General features: G+C 42.2%; 2 protein-coding genes across 3 annotated transcripts; both read left to right on the forward strand.

Annotated features, from left to right (window-relative positions):
- The first annotated feature begins 579 nt into the window (after positions 1–579).
- Positions 580–3,183, forward strand: LOC115750858 (uncharacterized membrane protein YuiD). Its single transcript, XM_030688459.2, has 5 exons — positions 580–935; positions 1,923–2,079; positions 2,188–2,238; positions 2,350–2,442; positions 2,892–3,183. The coding sequence occupies exons 1-5, from the start codon at positions 781–783 to the stop codon at positions 2,949–2,951; spliced, it is 516 nt and encodes a 171-aa protein (XP_030544319.1). The 5' UTR covers positions 580–780; the 3' UTR covers positions 2,952–3,183.
- A 484-nt stretch (positions 3,184–3,667) lies between these two features.
- Positions 3,668–7,520, forward strand: LOC115750857 (glycosyltransferase BC10-like). Of its 2 annotated transcripts, XM_030688457.2 has the most exons (10): positions 3,668–4,171; positions 4,267–4,383; positions 4,812–4,912; positions 5,093–5,164; positions 5,300–5,381; positions 5,558–5,638; positions 5,914–5,955; positions 6,067–6,126; positions 6,724–6,867; positions 7,037–7,520. In XM_030688457.2, exons 1-10 carry the CDS (start codon positions 3,920–3,922, stop codon positions 7,253–7,255), a joined length of 1,170 nt encoding a protein of 389 aa, XP_030544317.1. In that variant the 5' UTR covers positions 3,668–3,919; the 3' UTR covers positions 7,256–7,520. The 2 variants fall into 2 exon arrangements, with proteins under 2 accessions (XP_030544317.1, XP_048138164.1); XM_048282207.1 differs by lacking the exon at positions 5,558–5,638.
- The last annotated feature ends 3,245 nt before the right edge of the window (positions 7,521–10,765 follow it).

Raw genomic sequence — 10,765 nt, forward strand, 5'->3', positions numbered from 1 at the left:
TTTTGTCAAAATTTCGTTAATAAATGCCGTTAAAAATCTTATGTGGCTGCCTACATGAACAATGAAAAACAAATAATATTGACGTGACACTCACGTGGCAAAAATATGTCAACTTATTATCTTTTTTTGTTGTCGTTTTCCTTTTCTTTTTAACTTCCTCGTCCGTCTTCTTTCTTGATTTGGCGACAATGAGGACAGTGACGACGGTGGAGACCAAGAAGAAAGGAAACAAAAGGAAAATGAAAATCTTAACGAAGGATAAAAGTGTGGCACATAACTAAATTTAGGATTTTTAGTGTCATAAAAAGTAAATTTGAGGTTAATGTGTCGCATGGAAATAAATCTCGAGTCTTTTATGTCAAAAAAAAAAAAATCGGGCTAACTGTTATAGCCATCGTTTGAATTATAGGTGGCTTTTATCATTGTTATCATCATTATCAGTATTTCTTTTTTTTTTTAAAATAAAACTCGTGTTGAACGTTGATTGACAATTGGATAGAGCCCATCTCGCTGACGCAGCACGGTGGGCCCACACGTGTTCCTTCGGTGTGGGCCCCTTCTTTGTTTTTGTCTCTCTCTCTCTCTGTCTCATTTTGTAGTTGCAGTTGCGTCCTCCAGGTCCAGCTGGAATCTGGAGAGAGAGAGAGAGAGAGAGAGAGGGGTTCGTTGGGCGATTGACCGGAGCGCGTCTTCTCCACCTGGAATCCACACGGCGACGCTCTGCCCATACCGGAGATCGAATTTGGAGGGCGCGTGACGAAGAAGAAGACGGGGAGATCGATGGACGAGGTGCTTACGGCGGGGGATGCGACCTCGACGTCCTCGGCCACCACATCGGGCGCGGAGCAGTCGTCGCTCCTCCCCTACAACCTCCCTCTCATCTCCGCCTTCCTCGCCTTCGCCCTCGCTCAGTTCCTCAAGCTCTTCACCACCTGGTCCTCTCTCTCTCTCTCTCTCTCTCTCTCTCTCTCTCTCTCTCTCGATCGATCGATCGATCGATCTGTAATGCTTTTGCACGATTCGTTGTTCCTGATTTACTTGTCCTCTTTTCTTAGCGTGCATACGGGCAAATACGTTGAGCGATAAGGATGTGTTTTTGCGTAGTTACAGATATGGTGTGTTAGGTTGCCTGGAATGTGCTGGATTTTGCGATTAATTGCTGCAATTTGATGATTGTTTAGCTTAATTTGCTCTCTGATTTTGTAATCGGCTCTTCAGCAGCTCATTTCGCAAACAGAGAAAGATTTACATCATCGTCAATCGTTTAGGGTAGTGTCTGGTTATGCATACTTACGTCAATATGTACATCTTGTAAGACGTGTATCAGAATATCTATTTCGAAGAATAATTATCATCACGTAACCTTTAGTCATCCATTGATATAAAAATGGTATATGTCCGGATATCTCTCACTTGTTCTCTGTTTCTATTGCATGTCTCAGCGCGTTTGTCTATATGACCCTGTTTTTTTGGAAGATTAGTTGTATCTTTTGGTTTGTGCCGAATGCCATTTTTCCACATGTTTTCCTTTTTTCTGTATCCGTTTGGAATTGCTGAAAGGACTTCAGTGCTGCATCATCTGATTAAATATGAACATTTTCGAACTTGACCTCTAGAAAATTAAGAAAAGATTGGCCTTTGTTTCAAGTTGAAGACTGCAGAGCATTTTCATTAGTATTTTTTTCTGAGTTAGAGGTATTCGTATTTCTGTTTGCTACTGTAGTATGTTGCCTATTAATGAAATGGTTCTTCTAATGGGAACTTTCTCGTCATAATCTTGATGCATAAAATGGATTGATGGGTAGTGTTCTAGATGTTTGTAAATATCGTCAAATGTGTGAACATTTGTTCATACATGCAATGACTATCTTGGTGCATTGAAGTCGCTCACTCTGTTAATTGCATCTCTCTTAGAAGCTCAGGTTCAAGGAAAGGAGATGGGACTCCAAAAGGATGCTAGGCTCTGGTGGAATGCCATCATCACATTCTGCAACTGTCACTGCTCTAGCAGTGGCTATAGGTCTGCAAGAAGGAACTGGGGGATCTGCATTTGCCATTGCAGTTGTGTTGGCTTGCGTTGTATGTCCTCTGATCCTCATGTTTCGTTTTATGGCATTCGTACGCCTTCTCTTTTATGTTAAACATGTGTTTTTTTCACACATTTTCGCCTTTATACTTTATCTGTAGGTGATGTATGATGCCTCAGGCGTCAGGCTTCATGCTGGCAGACAAGCTGAAGTATGTCTGCTGTCACGATCATGTATCATTTGTTGCTTTAGCATGTGTAGCACCATATTCAGAGTAATCATAGATTGACGATTTGTTATTTGTGATTGTCTCTGACTGCAGTTATTAAATCAAATCGTTTGTGAGTTTCCTCCAGAACACCCGTTATCCACTGTTAGACCTCTACGTGAGTTACTTGGGCATACACCACTTCAGGTATGTTGCACTTCTACTGCATCTCTTGTAACACTGTAAGCAAAAATCTACCGTTTTCCCACTGCTCGAATTCCCCTTCCTCCCTCTGTCTTCCCTTTTGCCACCTTCTAAAGGAAAATGATAAAAGATCATGTTTCATTCATAAGGAGTGAAAAGTAACTATACTTTTCTAAGTCTTGGAATTCTTTTCTTCTGAGGTTTTATTTTATTCAGAGGCCTTGAGTTGAAATCCTGCTAAAATAAACCTTATCCTTATTTCAGTCCTCTGCTTCAGCAGAGATTAAAGAGCTCTTCAATGTTTAAGAAAACAATTCTTGCCATTATATCTATTGTTCGAGTCCAAAAAAAGGAGCCATAATATTTGAATTGTCCTACCAAGTTCGTCTGCGCTGGATCCGGGGCAAGCCGTTATTGAGCATCTGATCTTCATTGCATTTGGCTTGGCGCAGGTTGTTGCCGGTGCTATTCTGGGATGCGTTGTCGCTTACCTGATGAGAAATACTGACTAGGAAAGGGTTGACAGTATAGATTCTTTGTACCACCATTCATAGGATGATCCCGGAGGGAGGCTTAAGGAAGATGTCTTCAAAGCTTATTTGAAAGTGTACTGTTTAAGTTGGTGGCAGAATAGTGGTTGCATATGCACGTCTGCTTGTAAGATGACTTCTACATATCGAAGAACCATTTCTCCAACTTCCTGCTGTTGGTAACAATACCGGTATCCGGAAAGATTTTTCTCTCTTTAGGAAGTGAATTCGAGAAAAGGCTCGAATTCGAACGGCAAGTGGAACAAAATGAACGTTCGGTAATTATGACCAGTTGATTCAGTGAGTTAAAAGGATTCACATTGTACGTCAGTATGGTTAGAGAGAATGACAAAGCTAGCATTTTGTTAGTAAAGTTGTTCTTTCACCGAAATGTTAGAAGAAAATCACCGAATACTCAGGTCGCGAATTCGAATTTGAGTGTCTGCATTCTTATATCTGATAGTCAATTCCAGATATAGGGATAAGCGCATGGCAGGGCTTAGTTTTGTGAACGACATACAGGCACAGACAGACACGAAACTTGAAGAGACTCCAAAACAATTATTTGCTATATTTTTTTTTTGTAAAAGATATTTAGAATTATATTAAAATAATAATTTAACAATTGTCTATTTTTTGCAAAATAAATCAGCTTAATATTTTTTAAACAAGTGAGTTAGACAGAGGTTATTAACTCATGATTGCATGAGCAGAACATGTTCCGTAATCATTGCATTCGCCACTCATCATTATGATTTCGGGGGCGCGATCAAAACGTAAGCCCAATCTTAACGTCCCTCTCTTCTGTCTCTCTCTCTCTCTCTCTCTCTCTCTCTCTCTGAATCAGTTTCATCTCTCCCTTTTAATTCTTCCCTCTCTCCGTCTCAGTTACTTTCAATTTTCTGCAAATTCCTCTCCCCAGCATTACATGAGAACCGAAACGAAGAGCCATGGGCAAGAAGAGAGCTTCTCTGCCCATACGCCAGTTACTGGTCCTTCGCTCGAAGCCGGTTTTCTCCATATTTCTCGTGTTCTGCGTCTTCGCCTTTGTAAGGCTCAACCGGTCCAAATCACGATCGAGCACCACCGACAAATCAAGTATTGACGAAAAATCGAAACTTGAGACTAACCCAAAAGTTGCTTTTCTGTTTCTTGCCCGTAGAAATGTTCCTCTGGACTTCATGTGGGGTGCTTTCTTCCAGGTTGGTCATTTGCTCATGTGATTTGGATAACTAGCATGAAGTTCTCACATCTATATGTGCCTTCCTGATTTTGGTGTGTTTGGAATTTTGTGCAGGAGGCTAATGTGAGGAATTTCTCGATTTATATTCATTCGGAACCTGGGTTTGTGTTCAATGAGTCCACTTCTACGTCCCCTTTCTTTTACGGACGCCAGTTAAACGACAGTATTAAGGTACTCGTTAAGTGCAATTATGTTGGACATGAAGTATCTGATCTGTTGCCAGCTTTTGTGTAACTGTCTTCTGACTAATTGAGATTAAGGACGCAGCTGAGACTAAGAATGCGGTTTATGTTATTAAAACATAGGATTCTAGCTTTTCAATACCTGGTCGCTTAGTGCAGAAAAACAAGAAATTGATCCATGTCATCTCGTCGACGGCATGTCCGATGTATGAGATACTACGTAGACACGCTAGGGCTTGAGATAAGCTTTTCCTTTTGCGTACCGAATGGCTAATCTAGTTTGGCAAAAACCAGATGAATTAGCTGCTCTGATGGGGTTGGTTCAGATTTTATTTATATGTCCTGCATTTACTGCAAGGGAAAAAAATTGCTACTGACATGCAAACTGTGTTCATGGTAAAAAAACTGCTGCTGCAGGTAGCCTGGGGAGATTCAAGCATGATAGAAGCAGAGAGGTTATTGCTTAAAGTAGCTCTTGGCGACCCTGCTAATCAGAGATTTGTTCTCCTTTCTGATAGGTTTGCCCCCTCAAAGCAAAAGTTTAAATGAGTTCTTAAGCCCATTTTATTACCCCTTTCTTGGTATGAAATGACAAACTCTACTGAGCACTGGCAACTTGTTTGCTTTTACTTGGTCGGAAAGTTTGTAGTTAAATGCGCATTCTTGCTCGTAACAGTTTTTGGTGTTTGGATTGATAGCTGCTTGCCGCTGTACAAATTCCGTGACATTTATGAGCATCTGATTTCTTCTCCGAAGAGTTACATCGAAAGGTAGATAAAAAGAAGAAAGAGTCCATAATATTCCAGCGAATTTCTTTATTTCAGCAAGAAATGTCCTTTCTGGTATTACAAGATGATAAGTTCATAGGGAATATGAGCCTGAGTCCTCTATTTTCCATGTTATAGCTATTTTGATTTTGAGGACGATCGATATGATCCGAAATTGTTGCACGCCATACCAAAGGACAGATGGCGAAAAGGATCTCAGGTCTTCCCATCTTCCAATTTTCTTTCTTCAATTTTGCCTTCATTAATGAGTGCAGTAAGTAACCCTTTCAGATTGCGGTTAGCATAACGACAATTAGCAGAAGACCTAAAACCAGAAGTTTAAATGTATCTCCTGAACTGGGTCATTGTATGATATAGTTATGCCGTTGATCTCAGTGGTTCACTTTAATCAGAAGACATGCACAAATTGTTGCAGATGACGATGTTGTTTTTCCCATCATCAAGAAATCTTGCAAGGTATGCGAGAGAATTCGCTACATAATGTCCGTCTTTCTCCTCCTGTTTGTTTGGTTTAGGTTCTTCTCAAATGTGATAATAGCATTCTCCGTCATTATCATTTTCCCGATCTATCTTGTTTGTTTGCAATAAGAACATTGAGTGAAATGGGTGAACCAAGAAATTCATTTTTCTTTGTCCTCTATTCCTTCATTTAAAATGCAATAAAAGCATGGCTAAGTTAATTATGCAGAACAAGTAGTAGCTACCAAGTCATAATCTCTCTTATCTTTCAGAGACAGTCAAATGCAAGCGTGAGTGCGAGAAGACAGATGCTTGTAAGTCGATGCTTGCTCTTAATTATTGAATGGCTAGAATAGATCCAGAAACTTTACTTTTGGAGCCTAGATGAAGAATAGGTTTGTGCTTACTATGTTGAACACATGCAGGATCTTCATAAGCCGCAGGATTGTATCCCAGACGAACATTATCTGCAGACATTGCTGGCAGTGAGTGACCTGATTCTCTATGTTTCTGTTCTGGATACAATTGACATGTCGCTAATGTGCAAAACAATCGAACAGTCCCGCTTCCTGCACTATTATCTAGTAACAGACAAAAGCAACATTTCCTACCACCGGCAACAGTGATGGTGGCCTAATGATAAGGGTTAGCATTTCCAGAAATGCCGGTCATGAAACCGCTTGCTGAGTAGTGTATGTATCAAGTTTTGCGCAGATGGGTTTTGGACCTCTAGCACCCTGGTGGGGCTGCAAGAAAGGCTTGCCAGTCACAAATCTTTAGATCACAGGTCGTGCTGAGTAGACACAACTAAAATAGAACATTCCGTAGTGTTTGCTAGACTCTTATGCTAATGGCCAGAGGAGATAACCAAGTTGCTCGCCCCTCCTTATCCTCTCACTTTGCATTGAGTAGAAAAATAACTTTTCCCTTCTAGTTTCTTTAGTTTGCCTGCTCCCTAGAAATGGTTCACTAGGAAATGCCCTGCCTAATACATTTGCATTCAAATCTCTAGTGCTCTTTTAGTTTTATCTGTGACAGTGAAGCATTACTTCTTCTCGGTTGCTTTTGTGCTTCTTTTGAAGATGAGTGGGTTCGAGAACGAATTCTTCCGAAGATCATTGACCTATGCTCAGTGGAATCAATCAGCTACAGAGAAGGATAAGCAGTGGCACCCTTTCACTTTCGATTACACAGATGCAAGCCCTCAAAGTATCAGAGAAATAAAGGTTAGTGATGTTGCTTATTTTGGAGATCTGAACTTTGAGACATTAGTCAAAGAATGTGTCAAATATTTTGGAGATCTGATGACTTTAAGATATTGCTTATTTGGCTCTTCTTTGTGAGTAGTTAAAACTGTCTCAAGTTCATTTCTCCCGCATTAATTAAATCACACAGGAGATCGAGGCAATCCACTATGAATCCGAGAATTGGACCGAGTGGTGTCAAGTCAATGGTGCGTTCGCTCCATGTTATCTATTCGCGAGGAAGTTCACGCGCGGAGCGGCTGTTCGCCTGTTGTCCGAGGGACTACTGGGTCCGTTCGACCCCGTTCTATTCTTAAACGCTACTAGGAGATTCTTTCCGGTCAAACATAGAGACATACAGGCAAGATAGAGCCTTGCAAATTGGAGGACATGTTCACGTACATACCCTCGACTCGCAGTTGGAATTGCATAGAACATTCTTTACAACTCTCTAACTTTCTCTGTTTCGGAAATTCTCAACAAAACCTGTTCATGAATAACCTTTGAAAGTTGCATTCTACTTGGTATGTAATTGCTCATCTGCATTGTTTGGGAACTCCGATTCCCTCTGTCTACATTTCATGCTCATTGTCTCTGAAACATATGCCTGAGACATTTATTGGCACCACCCTCGTCTAAAAAAGACTGCTGGGCAGGTATCTCATTACATGTTTTCCACACTGTCGACGACTCCGAAATAAGGAGATTTTTTCCCCCATGAGATTTTGTACTCTGTCGACGTATACACGATTAATCTCAAATTTTTCGTACTAGTTCAAATTTTCCAGTTCAAATTTTCCGAATACTTAGCGGTCTCATAAAATTATCACTTCGTGAATCTCTCCTTAATCTATGATTAGGGACTGGTACTTGTAGGACTCTTGATATGAACTTTTGGGCATACCCCACCTAGGACAGTTTCTGTAAAATTGGATTTAGTTAGGTCCACGAAAATTCGTTCGTCCAAGGGTCCGTGGTACCCAAAGCACTCGAGTGATCCAGTTGCCGGGATGGGGCCTAGAAGTGCCTATTACACCACCACACTACATTTGGCTCTACACATTTATCGAGCTCACCCTTGTCCAGTACCCGGCAGAGCTCAGGGGGCTTCAATCCTTATTCCTTATTCCCGCCCGGGCTAACGGGGACTTACAACACAAGGGAGGGAGAGTGGAGCCTCGTGAAGCATTGTCGAGAGGAAGATCCTTGGCCCTTCTCCATTCTCTACATGTTCCAAATCTTTTTACAACATAGGTAACAAGGACCGGGGCAGAGATGGAAGAGATCGAACATGAGAATGGAGAAGCAAGCTTCACTTTCTTTTTGGTCATTTGGATAAGAGCGGGTGGAGAAAGCGGCATTATCGAGAAGTAACATCGACCCACTCATGTTGCCTTAATAAGCGACAAAGTACGCATCCGGGTTTGGATTCGTTTGATGGGCGTGGAACACGGCATCGGGGTCATGAGTACTGAACGACCGGACAATAATCATCGTCCCTTGACGTCCCCCTCCACCTCGACTGGTCCAATCACGGGGCACCTCAAAGCTTTGGGGGGCGTGAGTGCGGGGAAAGGATTTTGTAACATCCATGCATAATGTTACACGAGTCTATTTTCACCGTCCATCGTGGGGCCAAGCAAAATTAGCAGAAGGAAAAGTCGTAAATCTATACGTACGATTGAGAGCGAGCACTGATTAGATTTCAAATGGCAAACCTATCTGAATTGACCTGTACTAGGTGGTTCCTGATTCCTAAATTATAACAGCGGTGATGATCGGTCCGATTTCTGATTTTAATTGCGAATCGTACTTCGATAGTTTTTTTTTTTGTACAATTTTTATTAGTACAATACCCTAAAGATGACCGGGGGCAGACACCTCAAAACCCTGACTTTATGGGAATTGAACTCGAGACCATGCGATGCTTATGCGACCAACTCCTTTTTTAAGGCTTCCTTCAGGTCATATGTTATTGTTTTAACAATCGTTTTGACGAGATTTACTTCCAAACAAGTGCGAAATGTGGTGATTGCTTAGGCAGGATAGGTACTAGGGTGACGACTTGCATAGAGCAAGACTCAATTGAAGCCTTGCTGGGAATACAAGAGAAAAGATACGTAAAATTTCCACCGGTTCCTGGACCAACCCAGAAATCGGGTTCAGGACTAGGTGGGGCCAGTTTCTGCTCTCACACCCGAAATCGACCCTGCCCCGTCCAAGTTCAAGGGTGGGAACTGACCCACCCAGGCTGGAACTGATGATCTCTGTGTATGGCGATTAATTCAGTTCTAAATTTTTCAATCTTTTCAAGCCAGTCATACACCTTTCGACGATTTATTAATATAGTCATTTTGATCGATTTTAATCAAAAATCGCTGATAAAACCGTCGGCCATCCTACATGCCATGTCTGATTGATCGTCGGGTCTCGACGATAGTCGGCGACCTCCGTACAATAGGTTTAGACTTATTTAGACAATTATCCCACCATTTGGTGCGTGTCAATCATATTCTCATCGTGGATGCATGCAAATGAAGTACACGTGAATCAACAACGGTTGGGACACGCGGAGGTATTCAGTCACGTCTTCCTTCGACATGATGTACCGACCATCACCTCCACATAATTCAGCCGACGACAGCAACGGGGGAGGAGGAGGAGGAGGAAACGAGATACACACCTTCTTCGAAAGCTGTTTGCGATGGGGCTCGCCGTGTCTTCTTGCTCGGATATTTGTGTGGCTGTCTTTAGATGGCGCACCCGCGAAGCACGTGGAGAAATCAAGACACGAACGCTCGACCCCATGTGGTGCAGAGAAGACTGGCGACACGTGCATTGATTTTCGCATCGCCCTTCCCACTTCTTAAACGCGTTCCTCGATTGAGCAGTCGATGTGTCTGTTGGCGTTCGGAAGGCACCGTCCTTCGTGAGTTCAAGGAGACCAAACTGGTTATTTTCGTCTTGGGCAGCCCATGTTTCAAGAACCCAACTAAAGCATCATCACATCTATGGAGACTTCACACCAGATCCGGTTGACTCTTACTTCGTCTGTCTCGCACGTTTTACAACACCCGAAATGTTGTGATTTGGGAGAGTAATATTTTAATAATATCAATAACAATTTTGAGCGGAATTCGATGACGTGAATAATTTATCATAATTTTTTCATAATTTTTTTTTTACTATTTCTTCGTTTTTTTTTCATTTTTTTTTCCTTTCGCTCTCTTCTTCCTCTAATCGGCCGGAGGCGAGAGCTAGCGAGGTTGACCTCGCCGGCTCCGGCAAGACTCGCTCGCCCCTAGCGAGGCGCAACATCGTCATTGCTAGGCGAAGCTCCACCTCCCAGTTGTTGGCGAGGTTGGCCTCACCGTCGCCGGGCTAAGTCGCGCTTCGACAGTGGCGGGCGAGGCTCGCCCTTGCCGGTGGCGGGAGGGGGCGAGCTTCTCTAAAGGTTGGTGAGGTCGAGCTTGTCGACCATCGCCTATAGCTGGTTGCTGGACCTCGGCGACAAGAAGAAAGGGAAGGAGGAAAAAAGAAAAGAAAAAATTAATAAAAAATTAATAGAGAAATATTAAAATTTGTCAAAGTCGGTGCCAATCGCATCATGCTAGCGATTTTCAATCAAAATTGGTCGAAAAGACTAAATTAATACAAATGTAAAATTTTCAGAACTAAATTGGTGAAATTGCAATAGATTTAGGACTTTTCTAGTAACTTTTCCATTGTGATTTGGCATGGGAGGACCGCGACTTATTTAGACAACAAATTACCTTAATCCCACTTAATTGCCTTAACCACTTACGAGGCTAGCGCTTCACACGTAAGATCTATTCGGATTGGGTCGACCGGATCCTTGTGATTGATAGCCCCATTGGGT

This window comes from Rhodamnia argentea, chromosome 7 (genome assembly GCF_020921035.1).
Source record: "Rhodamnia argentea isolate NSW1041297 chromosome 7, ASM2092103v1, whole genome shotgun sequence".
Lineage (NCBI taxonomy): Eukaryota > Viridiplantae > Streptophyta > Magnoliopsida > Myrtales > Myrtaceae > Rhodamnia > Rhodamnia argentea.

Bases quoted from the DNA above. Each gene is read 5' to 3' on its own strand.
- LOC115750858 (XM_030688459.2), top strand. From the start codon at position 781: ATGGACGAGGTGCTTACGGCGGGGGATGCGACCTCGACGTCCTCGGCC. The intron at 936-1,922 runs GTCCTCTCTCTC...TTAGAAGCTCAG, and splicing joins CTCAAGCTCTTCACCACCTG to GTTCAAGGAAAGGAGATGGG. The intron at 2,239-2,349 runs GTATGTCTGCTG...CTCTGACTGCAG, and splicing joins ATGCTGGCAGACAAGCTGAA to TTATTAAATCAAATCGTTTG.
- LOC115750857 (XM_030688457.2), top strand. From the start codon at position 3,920: ATGGGCAAGAAGAGAGCTTCTCTGCCCATACGCCAGTTACTGGTCCTT. The intron at 4,172-4,266 runs GTTGGTCATTTG...AATTTTGTGCAG, and splicing joins TGTGGGGTGCTTTCTTCCAG to GAGGCTAATGTGAGGAATTT. The intron at 5,382-5,557 runs GTCTTCCCATCT...CGTTGATCTCAG, and splicing joins GATGGCGAAAAGGATCTCAG to TGGTTCACTTTAATCAGAAG.